Genomic DNA, 18,157 nt, shown 5'->3' on the forward strand with positions numbered 1-18,157 from the left:
AGGAAAATAATTTCGGAAACGAAATCTGTTCGTACGAAGAAACTGTTGTCCATTAAGCAAAAGTCGTAAACCTTTGGACTAATGGTCACGCGACTTAAGACGAGGGTGTTTAGGTTCTTTGATCCTGAAGATGGCGGTTAAGATAAACCGCGTCTAGGGTGCACCGTTTACTCGGGTAGCCACTTCCGGTCAGAAGGTTGTTTCCTGACTCGAGAAGCTGAACTTACCCTCCACCGAACCGGAAACTTACCCCTTCTTACGCGAAATGCCTTTAAATTTATCGTACCCAGAGAACGTAACTTTCGTTTCTTGCCTTTCGACGCTTTATCACCGTTTCTACTATTATATTATTTAAATACCGCTCGAATAAAAAACGTACTCGTTTCGGAGATTCGTAAAGAGGAAAAAAACGCTCGTTGCGAATACGATCGACGGCGCTTTATCGGCTGATAGAATTCGAAAATTATTTCGAAACGTAGCAGTATTCGCAGGGGCACGGTTCAAGCGGATCGATTACTTATGTACATCGTTTATGAAATTTCGCGTTCGGTAGGATTATCGCGAGAACGATTACGTTCAGACGGTTAAACCGGAAGTACCCTAAGAGAGTAACAACTACCGGTCTCTGCGTTTCTCGGGATTGTCGAGACAGTTTCGAGAAGTTTATGTTCCTTGACCGGAAGTTGCTTTACCATTAACTCGAATTTGCATTTCGCTCGAAAACAAACGAAACGGTCGCTAAAAGACACTTTGATACGATTTATTTCCACGATTGCCATAACCGGTGTATCCTTTTTTCGGATTCTCTAGATAGAAACGGATCGAAAGCGAGAGAAAAAAGTTTCCACTCGATCGAACACGACGATGGTTAATCGAAAGATAAAGAATCGTATCTAGAAGATAATTGTTCGAGGCTAGTTCTCGCAACGTTATCGGCGCGACAGCGCATCCGGTTGAAAAGAAAACACGACTTTTCCGTGTTACTCGTTCAAATTTATCGCGCTCGAACAAACACCGAAGAAAGAAACGATTCGCCGCTCGTAATCGGTTCGATATCTCGACAGATGTTTCGGTCGTTGAATGAATTTGTTTGCCGGTGAGCAATTTACGGCGAGCAAAGTACGAGACAAATTTCTAGACCGCGCGACGACCAATTTTCTTCGTTCATCGACAAATATTTACCGGAACGAACTCGAAACGAACGATTGTCTTCTCGTCGGAGTAGCTCCGATTGTCTAAACTATCCAAGAGATTAGCAGTATCTTTTTTCGATCGATATAATTGGGCTAATGATAGAAGAAGAAAACGGCAAAAAAACGTTTCGTTGCGCGAACGGGAGGATGAATCCGCGAAGGTATTCCCGATTTGCGGTCGAGAGATCACACGGAAGCGGTGGAGATTACTCGGATATTCCACGAGCAACTGTGAGAACGCGGACGACGTTTCTTCGTGAATTTATTAGATTGAGACGCTCTCACGCAAGCATCCCAACGCGACGCTTTAACAGCCACGATTTCTGTACCGTCATTTCAGACGATCGGAGACGCTTTCTATCGTCTCGTCGTCGATCCGTTGCCGATCAAATCCGTTAAATCCTGGGGAATATTCGAAGGAAATCGTGTCGAAGCGGACGCGGAGGAGCACGGAAAGCATGAATGAAATCCGCTAGCGCGTGCCACTAGCGCGTGCTGGGAGGGAAGGGAAGAGAAGCCGCGTGATGTGGACGCAGCCTAAACGTGGGTGGACGCGATTCATCTCCGGGGAGAAGGAGTTCCTTTGTGAACGAGCCAAAAGGGAAAACGAACGCGTTGCATCGAACGCGTCGCGACGCGTCGTAGGCGGAGTCGATCGTGACGAAAACACTGGAAACGCGCACATGCGCCTTATTAAGGAGCCACCCACAATCACCGTACCAACGACACTCGCGCATTGCCGATCCTTTCAATTTCGTATACACACGATTTTCCTCCTCGAACTATACGTACTCGTACATACATATATCCTAATGGGAAAATGATCGGCTCGATAACCTAACGTTTGCCCGCGGAGGGCAGACGAACAAAACAAGACGTAACGACGCGAGATCGTCGAGAGCGTTATCGAGTTTTCGTCGAACGATTCCACCGGTTTTTGTCGCGTACGCGAGTGGACCGCAAGTGGACCGAATCCTCCCGTATTCGACACCGAGACGGGAACTATGCGACTGCAGCGATGCGAAACAGTCGAGACAAAAAGGAGAGAGACTTTGCCATTAGAGATCGCCTCTCTCTCGAGTCCTTGAGCCTCGAGGCACGCACGTCCGATCCTTGCACCTTTTTTCTCCTTCGTCCGTCGTAAAAACGTAACAGGGTCAACGATCAAACTAATAGTTACCCGATAACACCTACAAATACCCGGAAAAACGTTCGATTTCGAATAAACGAATAATTGAAAGCAATGCACAGGATCGCGGCGAGGTAAATAATCGCGATGGGTGGGCGCTCTGCTCGCGTTTCGAAAACGGGTTGCAGGCACACCTTATGGATCCCCTAAGGACCACGGTAGCCCTAAGAACCGTAGGCCGTAGGGAGTCGGTCTCCTCTGTTGCCCCCATAAGGTGGCACAGAGCTCCAACGGTGTGTGAGAATCCATTCCAGTCGATTTCACAGGGGTTGCAGGGGGTCTAACTTTGAATTTCGCTCTCGACCTCTTTCCCTCGCTCCATCTTTTCTTTTTTTTTTTCTTTTCTTTCCCTCGCGCGTTTTCGAATGTTTCTCGCGTGGCACACCTTCGATCGACGCGGTGCAGCGTTCCTGATCGAAACCCCGCTGGTGAACCCTAAAAATAGGTTCGAAGAAAATTAGGCCGTCGGCGTATTATACAAAGTACACGGCGTAATAGAGTAGATAGATCCTCGTCGTTGTTAGCGCGAACGTTCCGTCTATTTCGATATCCGTGGCGACGGACAGCGAAGGTAGACGAAAGAGACAGAAGGGGAGCAAAAGATCGGAAGAGGTTAGGCGGAAAGGTTCCGGTAGCAAAGTATCGCGTTAGGTCGGTAACGTTGGCCACGTAAGGGCACATAGGTGGATTAGGTTGTCGGACGAAAGGTTAAATAGGTGCGAGAGGTAGCCGGAAGGTGGGTGTACTCGTTAGTGTAGGATCCCGCCTACCGTCCAATACGGTGGCTGGTTTCCCAGGGGACACCGTAGCCTCTCACGAGCGGCTTTTGTGGTCCCTTCTCCTTCGCCCCACGTACGGCACTCTTTCGCTTTCGGAAGGAGGACTCGGTGTGTCGTAGTGTCGCGATATGTTCGTGTTCGCTTTGCATCGTGCGCGATAATAGGTATGCTTGCTTGCTTACTTGCTTACTTACTTACTGCTAGCTTCCCGACTTACTTAGTGCGCGCTACACGCTCGAGTGTTCTTCTCCGCTTCGCTCGGTCGCGCTTAACCCGCTTGTTCGCCGTCGCGATCCATCGGCCGATCCGTCAGTCGACGCGATCGAACTATCGGGGTCGGATCGATCGTCCTGCGACAGGATCCTCTGCGCGGATCTCTCCCGAGCACGTTTCCAAGAGAAACAGGAACAGAAACAGAGAGAGAGAGCTTGCGTCGTTTTCAAAGAACGAACCACCGACAACAGTGAATCGTTGCAGGATTTTTGTGAGATCGTTTCGCGCACGAAACCAACCGACATCGTCGGACCTCTTTTCTCCCCCTATCCCTGCCTCGCGCTAATCACCAGGAGAACGGTGTCTCGGAGTACTCGAGAAGGACTCGTCGAGGACTCGTCGAGGACTCGTCGGAACTTGAAAAAGTTTCCGTCGTAAACGGTATCGATCGTTAAAGTTTCGTAAGGCCCTCAAGATTCGTGACAAGTATGTATCTAGATCCACGCGACGGAATCAATAATTTCGGATCGATTCGATACTTCGTTAAAACGAACAAAGTATTTCTCTATCGATTCGTATGAAATTTCTCGGATCGATTAAAACGCATCGATCGTATCGATTGTGATGGTGATCGCCGGTGAACATTCGTACACGAGGTTTTCCTGAACACGCGAAAGACCAAAATGTTGTTCAAGGGTAACAGTTCGAGACTGGAATTGTTGATAGGGAAAATCCAGGCTCACAAGGAACCTTCCCAAGACGATCAACACAAATCAAAAGGTACGGACATGCTTTTTTCCTTTATTTTTCGCTTTTTTTTTCTACAAACTTTTGGTACGACCATCGAAGAGCGTCCTTCGAAAGCGTTGTTCGATTTCGATCTGATCCGATAATCGATCGTTAAGCCCCTAGCTATTAAGAACCATTAAGAAAGCGCCTGATAGAATTTTGTAAAAAGCATAGCAACTTACACGGCCAACGATACGAATAATCTATTAGATTCTAGTTGGCTAGCGAGTTAGATGTGTCGTTACCGTAACGATATTTCACAAGAAATCGATGTAATTAATTACGATGTTTCGAAATCGTAAGTTGTCCGCTTCGAAGATTAGAACCTAACTTGTTAGGAGGTTGGAGCGTTTTAACGAGGGTTAGCAACAATTTGCACGCTTTCAATCGAACTTTGTAGATACGTCGAATATGTCGGAAGAATAGAAAGAATTCGTCGTTGTTGGATTCTATCGATAGGATAAAACATGGGAGATCTGTTTGAAAGTATGGGAAATTTGATCGACATTCGAGGTGGAGAACGAGATCGACGATTAAAATCGTAGATGACATTATTGAAAGGACGCCAGTGGCGCTTTGAAAATCTGCGCAAACCACTGATAGAGTGTCAAGAGTTCGCGTGCTAACATAAGTCACAATTAACGAAGGCGTTAAGTCGGCCCCCTATTAATAAGCGTTGTCGAAGCGTCCTATAAATAGCGACGGGCACGAGGTGACAACGTTTACGCAGCCAGATGAACACGAAGGGAGAAACGGGTATGGGTGCACTAACACATCGACGAGATAAAAACACGATGCAATACGGCTGGCATCGGCAGCTCGCAGAAAAGAGCTGCCAGTGTTAAGTGCGACTATTTTCGCGTCGATGACACATCGTCGCTGATTGGATGGAATCGAGCCTCTAAATTTAAATAATACCCCTTTCGATCCCTCTCCGAGATCAAACTTTTCATCTCCTTCTCTTCGTTCATTTTATATTTTCCCCTTTATTCTCCGTTTCTTTTTTTCCTTCCATTTCCTTCACGAGCATTGTCCCGATCTTGATGTTCTTCCAGGGTTCGATTTCGAATCGAAACGTTACTCGTTTCTTAATAACTTCTCTCGATAATCGAAACTTTCTATCGACGGTTTAATCGCGTATCTCGAGGACAATTCCCATAAGTAAATCCGTAACGTCGATAAGGTACACATTAGTAGTTACGGCAATTGTTTGTCTATAACAGGAGTATAAGAAAGATATCGTCTGCGTCGACGCGTAATCGGTACGTTCAGAAGACGAAAGAAGCGTCGTCGCTAAAAGATCGAGGTATTTCTCGTAAAGGAGCGCGTTACGATCGAATCGAATAGAGCGAATATTCGAGCGAATCGGTAGATGATTCAGTTAACAGAGAGGGAGAAAGTATCCATGAATGGATAGCCGAGAGAGACGGTAATTCGTTGGCAAGCGACGAGAGGCAGTCAGCTGGGGTGCTTTCGTACAGCCGATCGGCAAAGCTCGATTTATATTTATTGCGTGCTCAGCCGATCCGTCGTGTCTCTCTTTTCACCCGAGAAGAAGCGCGCGTGAGTCATGCCGGATGCCAATTGGGCGAGTGGCCCGATTAACGTTGCACAATCTACCGAACACCTGATCAACGCGCTTTCCTTCGACGTCATTTTTTCTTTTCCTTTTCGCTGTTCGATCGAGCGATTAATCGCGAGTCGAGTTAAAAATCGTCGAAAAAGGAGAAGAAGAAATAACCGGTGACAAAGACATCCGGACGAGGCGAGGACGAGGCGAGGACAAGGCGAGTTCGAATAATTAATAATTGGCAAGAATGAAGGAGACTCCCACCGGCTCGGATAGAGCAAAGTGGCCCTGATAAACGGTGGAAATGAGTCGGCTAGTTGGCCGTTTCCTCATTTGCCCGGTCCACACGCTGGATCCGACACCCACCATTAGATTTAAGAGATTTTACGGAATCTCGTGTGTACGCTCTATCCCGGCTACACTCGGAGAGACACCCAACGAGATCGGATCCGCTTAAATGGCTCGCATCCTCCGCCTACGCGTCCGCTCGTCCGATTTTCCACCACTTTTTTCCAGCAGACGTTCTTCCTCTCCTCGAGAAGAGTCGAATCGCGGAAACGGATCGAACCGAACGAGACCGCTTTTCTCTATCCATCGAGAGAGGGAGAGAAAGATCAGTTCCTCGAGCAGCAGGATCTTGTACGACGAAGCTTCTCGCGACCAGGTACGCGGGTTAATGGTACCAGTTTCACCGGCGCGGCGCATACTCGTTACGAAAACAATATAAAGGGACACGTAACGGGCGAACCGAGGTCACCGAGCCTCGTAATATTCCTCTACGTAGACCTCTATGTATTCCAGTTCGTAAGGTCATTTATGAAACTGGTCCGTCTTACGACATTTTATAAACCTGTTCCCGAAAAAGATTGCGAGTACACAGCGGTCGACGTTAACGCGCCGTCAAACGGATCGACACTTTGAATTTCAAGCATTTTTTCCAACACCGACTCTACTAAGCTTACCCGTTCGACGCTACCCGTTATTCAGCCGGATATATTCAAGAGAAAGAGAGAGAGAGAGAGTATTTACTCGAAACGATGAAAAATAGCTGGCCATAAAGAGGCGAGAAACTGCTTCTTCCTTGCCGTCATTGATACAAATCGCGGGAACGATCGTCCTCCCTTTTTCTTCGCGAAAAGGCGTTTACGCTCTCTTTCGCGAATCTTATAGAAATACGTTTCCGTTATCCTCGAGAAACGATGATAATAATAATAATAATAATAATAATAATAATAATAATAATAATAATATTAATAAAGACGATCGAAAAGCGTAAATGTTCTAAGAGAGATTTTGTTCGATTACAGAAGTGTTGGGGACCGGCAGTTCGTCGTGGCAAAGCGAGGATGCCGGAGCGAACTCGCGACGCGGAGGAGAGACGCCGTCGTCTTGCGCGACACCAACGTCGGTCAGCTTTCCGTCGGAGCCCGAAGTCGACGCCGACGTCGCCGCGAACGCCGATGGAAACAACGCGAACGCGCCTTATCCTTGTCAGTTTTGCGATCGCACCTTTCCACGACTAAGTTACTTGAAAAAACACGAACAGGTATATAAAGATTCTTAGGATCTAACTTCGAAAACTGTGTGGTTGGCGCGTAGATAGTTTTTACCGAGCGAGTTAGAATTTATCCGCGCTTATCGAGGTCGCGTATGTGGAAGCGGCTTTTATCGAAGTTACCGAGAAGCCACCTGGACGGAAGAACCTGACCGGTACAACCTGTTATGGGCCACGCGGTACAGATTTTGACCCGACGATGATCCGCCGCCAACTTGAACCGCGTGATCGCGAATCTCTAATGGCACCGGCACGCGAAATAAAACGATCCCTCCGCGCGTCGCTCGTTCGGTTAGACGATCGTTAGAATTCGCTTTCCAGTAACATACGTATAAGTTGTTTCGGTGGCTCGCGATCGGTTCGCTGTTCGGAAGGTCTTTGTCCGACGATAGTATGGTAGTCGGTGGTACGCGTCGGAGGTAGAGAGCCGTTGAAGGTGATCGCTTCGCCCTTCCGTCCGGATTGTCTCTTCAAAGGAGCCGACCGCTCCGCTACGTGGTACGTGCCGAGGTTAACTTGCTCGGACGAACACCGACTCGAAAAGAGAAGGAAAAAAAAAGTAACGGTTGAACAAAGAGAATGACCCGGCCGTTTGCTCGCGATCATATCGGTCACACTGATCTACCTGGGTGACAACCATCGTTCCTCACCGGGGAAGAATTCCTTCCTCGGTGAGGAGAAGACGTTTCTTTTCTTTTGCCGACCTGATCCGTCAGCCATCGGACGGATCTATACCTACGATTTCATTTCGCTGCTGGCTACTTATCGTTTCTCGATATTTTACAGAGTCACGGCGATCAGATGCCTTACAGATGCAGTTGGTGCGCCAGACTGTTCAAGCATAAACGCAGCAGAGATCGACACGTGAAACTTCATACCGGCGACCGAAGATATCGATGCACGCACTGCGAAGCTGCTTTCTCCAGGAGGTCGGTACGACGCTCGAACCTTTCCTAGCCCCTTTCGCTCCTCTTTCTCGGACAACTCGATTGAACCAATTCTAACCATCCTTGTAGAGATTCGCGGTAAAAACGAGTCCCTCAGGCCGTGCAGAAACGAAGACGGACAGCGAATTCGCCGGTGCACTTTGCGTTTCAATAATTCACGCGTCGAAATTATCGACTGCCGTTACCCTCTGCCCGTTCTATTATCGCGCGTGTCGTTTCCACCTACCTTGCCTGTCTGTAAAGACCGGACGCGACGGGACGAGACTGCTAGAGGTCTTCCGTTTCCCCCCCCCCCCCCAAAGAGATATCTCCCGAGTTACGATCTTTATCGAAATAAGAGGAAAAATTGTTCGTGCCGCTGGACGATGCACGAACAACGATCGATCGGACTCGTATTCGGTCGAATCCCTCCCATGGTTGCGCGAGATGTATGCGAGAACCACGGGGGTTTTCACCCTTTTGTTGGCTCACCCAAGCCAAAAGCCGACCGTCAAGGTGGGAGAACGAGAATAGAGACGTGGCGTAAAGATCCGGAAAGCCGATTATAATAATGGCTGACAGGTTAAGTCTCTGTTACGACTTTGCCTTTCGTTCGCGTCAAGTCGAATCGGATCGAAGGCGGTAACCGGTGCCCGACGAGATTCGCCGAGACGAGCCAGACTTTAGCCGCCTACCGAAACGGGAATCGTGGCCAGATAAGGGGAAAATATTAGCGATAAGGGGCCGCGAAAAGGTTCTCGTCGAAAAGTCTCGACCGCGACGTAAGGCGATGTAGTCTAGGGACGAGCAACAACCAACCACTTGACTAATGTTCTACCTGTTGTCCCGTAACACCTATGCGCGCCTACCTGTCCACTCGGCTGAACAAGGACTCGTTTCTCCTACGTGTTCGGAGAGGGGTCCTCTCGTGTCGAGCAGGAAAGACTCGCGCCACCCTACCGGCAGCTCTCGAACCAGCTTACCATTTCAATACGCGAGCGAAAAGAGAGAAATAAAGATAGGAAAAGGGGTCGCGCGCGTTCGGTTGAATCAACGGACGGAGAGGGAAAAGAGCTGAAAGAGAAGTCACGTAAGAGAGTAAGCTTGACTAATGCGAGCCGCGGGGACGCGCGGGATCGCGGGATCGCGGTCTTGTTACGATCATTAGTCATTTGTCACCGTTGGAACGATCCTCTTTCGAGTCTCTCTCTCTCGTCGCTCGCCGCTCTTCTCCTTCGAAATTCGTTGTTTCGTATCGCCACCGAACGTATTTGCCAATGACGCGAAAAAGAAAAGAAAAAAAAATATGCCTGATTTAAACGATTTTCAGCGATCACCTCAAGATCCACATGAAAACGCACGATACCCAGAAGCCCTACCAGTGTACGGCCTGTTCGAGAGGTTACAATACAGCGGCAGCCTTGACATCCCATATGCAATCGCACAAGAAGCATCATCAGTCCCAGGGAACGAAGAAATTGCAACCGCAAGAGGCGGATCACGGACGAAGGAGCGTCTCCTCGCACAGTACGTCCTCGCCTCCGGTAGCGAGTTCTCCGTCGCCGTCCTTGAACCTTGCTCCGAATCCAAAGTCCGGATTGAAAAGCTCTCAGGGTAGCTGCTCGACCACCCCGATCTTAACCTCTCCTCTCAAGTTGGCCTGCATGTACTGTACCAGAGACTCGTTCAGCTGCATGCAGCAGCTTCAGATGCACGTGCACACGATGCATCGCGCGATCCTGAACGGCGAGAGCGTCGCGACCGTTTCCCCGTCGGGCAACGGAAGCGGCGAGCAACTGGTCGGTTATCACCGCGCGGACAAATCGTCCTCGGAGCGGCTCGAGGGATCCGGCACGTCCGCGGATCACGAAAGAAAGCGCGGCACGACGGAGAAGGAGCAGTACGAAAACGGTCCGTTCGCGTGCAATCGATGCACGATCAAGTTTTCCGCGTTGGCCTCGTTAAGGGATCATCTCCTCTCCATACACGGAATCGACCAATACGGCTCGGCTGCGTTGATGATGTGCCCGTTGTGCGGCATCCCGTGCACCTCCGCGGCCGCGTACGCGGAACACTACGTTCTGCGACACTGCGAAAATCGACGACCGTTGGAGGCTCGCGATTACCCGGAGACCGAGTTGAACGGCGGCTACGACTCGAACACCGGCAGGAGTCAGAAGCGCAGAGAACAAACACCGACCGAGCCGGCCGATCTGACCAACAAACACGCGACCGAGACCAGTTACACGGCTGGAACTCTGCTTTGCGGTCAGTGCGGCGCGGCTCTCAAGGACTTCGAGTCGTTCAGGGAACACCTGGCCAGACATCTCCAAGCCGATCACCGAAACGACCTCAGGCAGCATCCTTGCCCAAAGTGCGACGCCACTTTTCAGGACAAGGAGGACATGCTGGTCCATCTGACCAACCATTACCTAGGCCAGGTCAGCAAGGAGTACGCCTGCGGCGCCTGCAACAACCTCTATCCTCATCCCGATCTTCTGCAGAGACATCTGCTCGACAGCCACGCTCATCATCTCTACAGATGCGCCCTGTGCAGGGACACCTTCGACACCAGGGTTGCGATACAGGTTCACTTCGCGGTGAAACACAGTCAGGAGTGCCGAGTCTATCGGTGCAACGCCTGTTCGACCGTTCCCGACCTAGACAATTCGCCCGGAAACACGACCGGGGAGGGAAAGAGTTTCTTCAGAAGCGAATCCGAGATGGCCAACCACGTGAGAACCGTTCACGCGCCGGCCACGCTCTCCGCCGGCAGTCCTCTCGCTACCAGTCCAGCTTCGACTCCTGGAATCACCGCCGCTGCCGCCTCCTCGGGACCCAGATGCGTTTTCTGCGGGATTTTCTGCGGATCCGAACTCGAGCTCCAACTTCACTTGGCCAGCCATTCCGCTAGCCTCTACAGATGTCCAGTCTGCAGAGAGGGTTTCGCGGTCGAGTTCTTGCTCGACAGGCACATCGCCCAGGCGCATCGTTCCGGCGATCATCGAGCCACGACGAGGACCGCGTCCAGGGAAAACGGACGAATCGGCAGAAGCTCGAGATTGCAGGAAGAGGTACGCAGCTACTCGTATTCGCGTTTACGAAACCTTCCATTTTTCGCGATCTTTCCAAACCGAGCATAACCGACACTTATCTTTTTTGCTGGAAAATAATAATTTGTTGCAGAGTAAATCGCAGAAAAGAGGTCGTTCCCCGGCATCGAGCAACAACAACCTTCCGAACCAACGCGACAATAACAACAAACGCGCCAACTACGTCGGGCCAGCCTCCCAGCAGTGCGATCTATGCGAGAGAGGAGAGTTCGCGAACGATGCGGAACTTCAGGCTCACAAAAAGGTCGCTCACAGCCCTGCTGGGAAACTGCAGAACAAATCGTTGTCGAATCTCAGCATGAGCTGCGCCTATTGCGGAGAGGCGTGCCGATCTCGAACCGAGCTGGAATCTCACACCAGAATCCAGCACGCTTCGAACGAACCCGGAGGACGTCACAAGTGCAACATCTGCGACGAGGTCTGCCCGTCCGGGGCCAGTCTCGCCGAGCACAAGTTGCAGAAACACTGCAAGATTCGACTGAGCGACAGCTGCGTCGTCTGTCGCGGATGCTTGACTTCGGAATCGCAGTTCCTCGAACACGTGCAAAGGCACAGCCTCGAGAACGTGGATCCTCAGCAACGGCACGACGCTTCTCTTCCCCATTTACCCGCGGCCTGCGTCGTTTGCAGACAAACGCTCATCACCGATCTCGAGTGTCGTCTTCACGCCAGACACCATCTCCGAGGTTCCGCCGGATCCCGCAGCCTCGGATCCAGTCCCAATCCTAGCCAGAAGCCGATCCAGAACCCGATCCAGAACCCGAGCTGCTGTCTCTGTCTGAGAGATTACCACGTGGACGAGTTGGTCAGTCTGCCTCCGAGCCACGTGACCGGAGGAGGACAGTCCCTGAGGGTCTGCAAGTCCTGTTACGTTCGTCACTCGCAAGGCCTGCCTATTCTGAATTCGCCTTACGAACCGACCAGGTTAAAATGGTCGTCGAGCAGCAAGGAACCGCCTCGAGGAGGAGAGGGCTCGAGAGACAAATGGGAAACGGACCGTAGAAACAACACCGAGGACAAAACGGACCGAACGAACGACGGTATTAGATGCGACGAGTGCGGCCTCAAGTTCGAGGACTCCGAACAAGCGGAGAAACACAAAATGCTCGAGCACGACAAGATCGGAGCTGCTTCGAACACCTACACCTGTATACAGTGTCAGGTAAGCCGAAACATTCGGTTTATTTTAATCACGATTATTACGATTAACCACGATTTCAGATGTCCTTTTCGACCGAGGCCAAGATACAGCAACACGTGAGAAAGGATCACCTCGAGTCGTCCGGGAAAACTTCCGTGGATGCTCTCAGGTGTCATTTGTGTCTGTTCGAGGCCAGCAGTCCGTTACAGTTACAGAGTCATTTGATAGAGCACACATTCGCCGGATGCGCCGCTCTCAGCTGCTACATTTGTCAATCTCTCTTCACTGCGCCAATCGGTCTTCAGGTACTTGCCTCGCTATTATACACGCGCACGCGGTGCCCATAATATTTAATAATATACATATATCGATATATCTTTTCAGAATCACATGCTGCAAGAACACGGTTTAGGTGCCCGCCCGTACGACTGTTCCAAGTGTCTCCTCAAGTTCTTCTTCAGAGCCGAGTTGGACCATCACGCGTTAACGTTCCATCGACCCGGAGACGCAACCGAAACCCTGCAGAACGCCAACGAAACGAAAAGGGACGCCGCTGCTACTGATGCTGTTGCTGTTGACCAGCAAAATTGCAAAGAGGAGATGATCACGGTAAAAGAGGAGCTACTCGCGGAAGCTGCGGAGGAAGACGAGGAAGAAATCAACGTGGAAGAGCAAGCGGAGCAGGACGCCTCGGGAACGTTCAAACGATCGGACGCGGATCAAAAATTTAAAACGGAGATAGAGAGCGTCGATTCCGTTCAAGAGAAAATTCATTCGTGATCGTTTCTTCTCGATCGAGATACTCTCTCGGCGTTTTATTAACAAACTTTACCGTTGAATAATTTCAACGAATCCATCTCCCGGACTAATTAGTTTCTCTGATTAATTAGAGAACCAAGGAATATACGTATGTTCTTCTACGTTCTTCCTACTTCGTTACTTTATTTCTACATAGTATGCTTAGCTGATCGGAGTATCGTTCGCGTTAAATTCTCGTTGAGACACAGTCAGTTTTCGTTGCTCGAAAGATCGTGCGTCGATTTTAACTGTACCGATAATGTTATGCTAGAAGATTCTCTTACGGACGCGACATACGCCAATGATAAGAATATTCTTACTTCTTATCACAAAAAGACAAAGAAAAATAAAGAGCTGTCCGGTGCTACAATTTCTACATACGTTGAATAGTATTAAGCGAGTATTAGTCGCGTTCCATCGATTTAACCTCGTAATCATTATTATTTAAACGAAGCAAATGCAATAACCTGTCCACTAACTATAAGCTTACGACGTCGATTTTAACTCGCGAAACCTGTGCGATTCTATTTTCTTTCGCCGTTTTTAACCAATACCCTTATCGGATTGAACGCGAAACGAACAGAAGAGTGCGAATCTTTCGGAACATTCGGGAACGCGTAAGCATGGATAATCGAGAAATAATAAAACGATTAATGTAAATATCGAGTACATGGTAACGCGTCGTTTCTGTTCCACCGTAGACAATATTTTATAGTTATTGAATCTGAAACATCGTTACTCGTTAGAGATTACAGGGCAATAACAACGCTTGTACGAAGAGAGTTTAGAAACGCCGTAACACGTTCCGATTCCAATGCATTTCGCGAGCCTTTACCCCGATTTTCCTCCAGTCGAACAAATCAACAACGGAGGAATCTTTCGCGTATTCAATAATCTATACAAACTAATATGTGATATACATATAAATTATATATATATATATATATATATATTTATACATTACAATTGTAAAAAGCTACGTAGATTGTAATGAATATACCTTCTATCATATTGATAACAATGTACATTATATGTATAAACGAGAATTGTAAAATACTATTTATATCGTAAGAAAATTATATTATTTCATATTGTTATATCGTTTTAACGTTTCCGGCTTATACGCGTGAAAAATGTTTGACTAAATACGAAATAATAGAAAGGAAAACACCGAAGCGAATCGAAGAAATTCGACTTGGTCCAACGGAGAATCGAAATTTTTTATCGAAAGAGCATGACAATAAAAGAGTTATTTCGGTTGATCCTTCCTTACTGTTTCGTCTCGGCGAAATTCCAACAGTTTCCTTCCAATTAATTCCATTCCGTTCTAATACGTACTAATTACGTACTAATTACGTACCAATTACGTACTAATACGTACGAGTTCTGTATATGTAGAAGAAATACCCGTGTTACGTAGTCTTGTTCAGTTGTTAAATAATCGATAGATTATATGTATAATTCTCTATACATTGTTTGTTACTTTTGCTCACTTTTTTCGTTCGTTCATGTTCGTGTAGAGTCTGTAATGTAACAACGTATACAATTGTGAATCGGTCGAGTGAGCGAACGATCCGTTTGTTAAACACGATCATTGTATAAGTATTGTGCGTCGAGGAGAGAAGCAGTGTACCACGAAGCTGTCCTCGCCTTTTGAAAAGCCCTTTTCTTTCTCCGAAGAGCTTCGCCCCTGCTACACGATTCGTCTTCTTCGACGTTTTAAATTTTAAACGATACTCTCCTCGACGAATTTCGAAACATCCTTCGACAACTTCCTACAACTTTGATTCGAGTGCCGAGCACAGAGTATGTCTGAAAAAATATGTAACACGTACAAACGATTATTTCCACAAACCTGTAACGATCATTTTCTTTCCGTTATCGAATTCATTGTTCGAATGACGTTCGTTAAACAATAAAAGTAACATAATTGCCGGCACCGAGTGATTTTTCATTAATTCATGTCCTATTTCCTATTAATCTATATTCCGCGTCATCGAAAAAACTAAATTACAATTACATATTAGTCATTGATTCTTATACTTGACTTTGCAACTTCTTTGTCCGCGTTTTTTCTTTTGGACCACTCAATCGATTCTCATCAAATTTTGCACGCGCATGCGTATGTACATCCAGATGGATATAGAAAAAAAAATTTTTAATCAGACTTGCCACGGAGGAATAATCACCGAAAAGACTGATCCTCATAGACTTCGATGTAAAAATTGAATTTGCTCGCGTTTGGAATTTTCGTTATTGGGAATATTGCAAAACACCCATTCTTCGATATTCGACGCATACATTTTAAAAACACTATTTCCGAGACCAACTTGAGCCGTCCAGGTTTAAGGGGTGGAAAAATTTCACTCTGGGCTGAAATACACTCCAGGAAATTAACGTTCAATTTTGAACTTTGACCCTATGCGCAGTAGCAAACCGTTACAAATAGTACAATATCTTCTTTTTTTTTTTTTTTTTTTATTAAAATACACTTCAGATCCAAAACGGACCTATACATATATGTTGTCTTTATTAAATACAAATATAAAATTCTATTGACAGAATAACAAAAGATATAAAATTACAAAGTATTACATACACAAATAGTGCAGCTTATGGACTAAAAAATTGGCGTCCATCTAGCGGCAAAACGGGCGAACTAAACCTAAAAAATGAGGGTCCGACCACGCATATAAGGAAAATAAAAAAATGAATATTTCGCCACTTTGACGACGCAGTATGGTTCCTGAGGCATTTAGAAACAAATTTCTATTAGGGTTTGATGCGTTTTGATGCCTAATAAAGCCAGGAAATCAATTTTTGTCGAATTCGGTCGAAAACGGTACAGGTGGCGCCATCTAGCGGCGAGCGGCGGAACTACGAAAAACTAAAATTTCGATTTTCTCCGGAATTAGGCAATTCTACGTATTTCTGAGGGTCGGAAATTGTTCTGTGACCTCTCTAGAACCTACGTATTGCCGCAAGAACCTCCTCAGAGCGCTGGAAAAGGAAATAAAAAAATAGGTCAAAACATGGACTAAAAAATTGGCGTCCATCTAGCGGCGAAAGTTGGAACTACAAAAATATAAAAATGCGATTTTCTCGAAAATTAGCGAACTTTGAGTAATTCTGAGGGTCAGAAATCAATCTGTGACCTCTCTGAAACCTATATAATGCCACAAGAACCCGCTAAAAGCGCTAGAAAAAAAAATAGAAAAATAGTCCAAAACATGGACTAAAAAATTGGCGTCCATCTAGCGGTGAAAGTTGGAACTACAAAAACATAAAAATTCGATTTTCTCTAAAATTAGCGAACTTTGAGTATGTCTGAGGGTCATAACGTGTTATGTGATCGCATTAGAAGCAAAATAATGCAATAAAAGCTTCCTAAAGGCTTTAATAAAGAAAATAAAAAAAATGTCATTTTACGGAGAAAATTTGTGGCGCCATCTAGCGGCGAAACTGCGAACTAAATTAAAAAAACGTATGCCCGTACACGCGTTAAGGAAAAATATATAATGTAATATTTCGCAACTTTGATGACGTAGTATGCCTTTTTTAGACATTTTGAAGCAATGTTTGTTGAATAAGTTATTCATTTTTTTGCCTATTAAGCCCAGATAATCAATTTTTATTTGACCCCTTACTGCGTTTAGTTCGCAGTTTCGCCGCTAGATGGCGCCACAAATTTTCTCCATAAAATGACATTTTTTTTATTTTCTTTATTAAAGCCTTTAGGAAGCTTTTATTGCATTATTTTGCTTCTAATGCGATCACATAACACGTTATAACCCTCGGATATACTCAAAGTTCGCTAATTTTAGAGAAAATCGAATTTTTATGTTTTTGTAGTTCCAACTTTCACCGCTAGATGGACGCCAATTTTTTAGTCCATGTTTTGGACTATTTTTCTATTTTTTTTTCTAGCGCTTTTAGCGGGTTCTTGTGGCATTATATAGGTTTCAGAGAGGTCACAGATTGATTTCTGACCCTCAGAATTACTCAAAGTTCGCTAATTTTCGAGAAAATCGCATTTTTATATTTTTGTAGTTCCAACTTTCGCCGCTAGATGGACGCCAATTTTTTAGTCCATGTTTTGACCTATTTTTTTATTTCCTTTTCCAGCGCTCTGAGGAGGTTCTTGCGGCAATACGTAGGTTCTAGAGAGGTCACAGAACAATTTCCGACCCTCAGAAATACGTAGAATTGCCTAATTCCGGAGAAAATCGAAATTTTAGTTTTTCGTAGTTCCGCCGCTCGCCGCTAGATGGCGCCACCTGTACCGTTTTCGACCGAATTCGACAAAAATTGATTTCCTGGCTTTATTAGGCATCAAAACGCATCAAACCCTAATAAAAATTTGTTTCTAAATGCCTCAGGAACCATACTGCGTCGTCAAAGTGGCGAAATATTGCACTTTGCATGTGCAGTAGAATTGACATAGGCGGCTCGTGTACGTATCGCAATGCTGACACAAAATAATTAATTACTCCTTACCCGAACATTATTTATGTACTTTTATGATCGAACCATTTAAATAATGCATTGCTGGCCATTCTTCAATCATAAAAGTGCAGGAAATATATCCAGAAAAAGTGTAATTAATTATTCAAAGTGACCTCGTGTATAGCGCTTGTCACCGTGGCTGGCGTTAGGTTATTAGTTAATAACTAATTAATTTCGTTAAACATCTGACCAAATGTGGTACGAGAAAGTAGCTGGGGGTTCACTGAACATTCTTTTATAATAAGAGTGCATAAATTGTGTTTGGAAAATGTGTTATTGATTATTTGAAATTAGCTCATACGTACGATGTATTCCGGCGACTTCGTGTTGGATATTAATTAATAACTAATTATTTACAATAAAAATGTGAACATATGTGATATGA

At 46.4% G+C, this 18,157-nt stretch overlaps 1 protein-coding gene across 10 annotated transcripts in view; it reads left to right on the top strand.

The window, feature by feature from the left end:
• The window catches only part of L (zinc finger protein Lobe), a 44,717-nt gene extending 29,512 nt beyond the window's left edge, over window positions 1–15,205 (top strand). For 3 of the 10 annotated variants that reach the window (XM_076535079.1, XM_003708261.3, XM_076535080.1), the window contains 7 exons: window positions 4,101–4,154; window positions 7,041–7,279; window positions 8,075–8,217; window positions 9,545–11,288; window positions 11,401–12,489; window positions 12,549–12,773; window positions 12,853–15,205. In XM_076535079.1, the coding sequence (XP_076391194.1) occupies window positions 4,101–4,154; window positions 7,041–7,279; window positions 8,075–8,217; window positions 9,545–11,288; window positions 11,401–12,489; window positions 12,549–12,773; window positions 12,853–13,248 (3,890 nt within the window). In that variant the 3' untranslated portion in view covers window positions 13,249–15,205. Of the gene's footprint in view, window positions 1–4,100; window positions 4,155–7,040; window positions 7,280–8,074; window positions 8,222–9,544; window positions 11,289–11,400; window positions 12,490–12,548; window positions 12,774–12,852 lie in introns of those variants that run through there. The other 7 variants (XM_076535081.1, XM_076535082.1, XM_076535083.1 and 4 more) reach the window with 5 other exon arrangements.
• Window positions 15,206–18,157: the final 2,952 nt, after the last annotated feature.

Source organism: Megachile rotundata, chromosome 8 (assembly GCF_050947335.1).
Source record: "Megachile rotundata isolate GNS110a chromosome 8, iyMegRotu1, whole genome shotgun sequence".
Taxonomy (NCBI): Eukaryota; Metazoa; Arthropoda; class Insecta; order Hymenoptera; family Megachilidae; genus Megachile; species Megachile rotundata.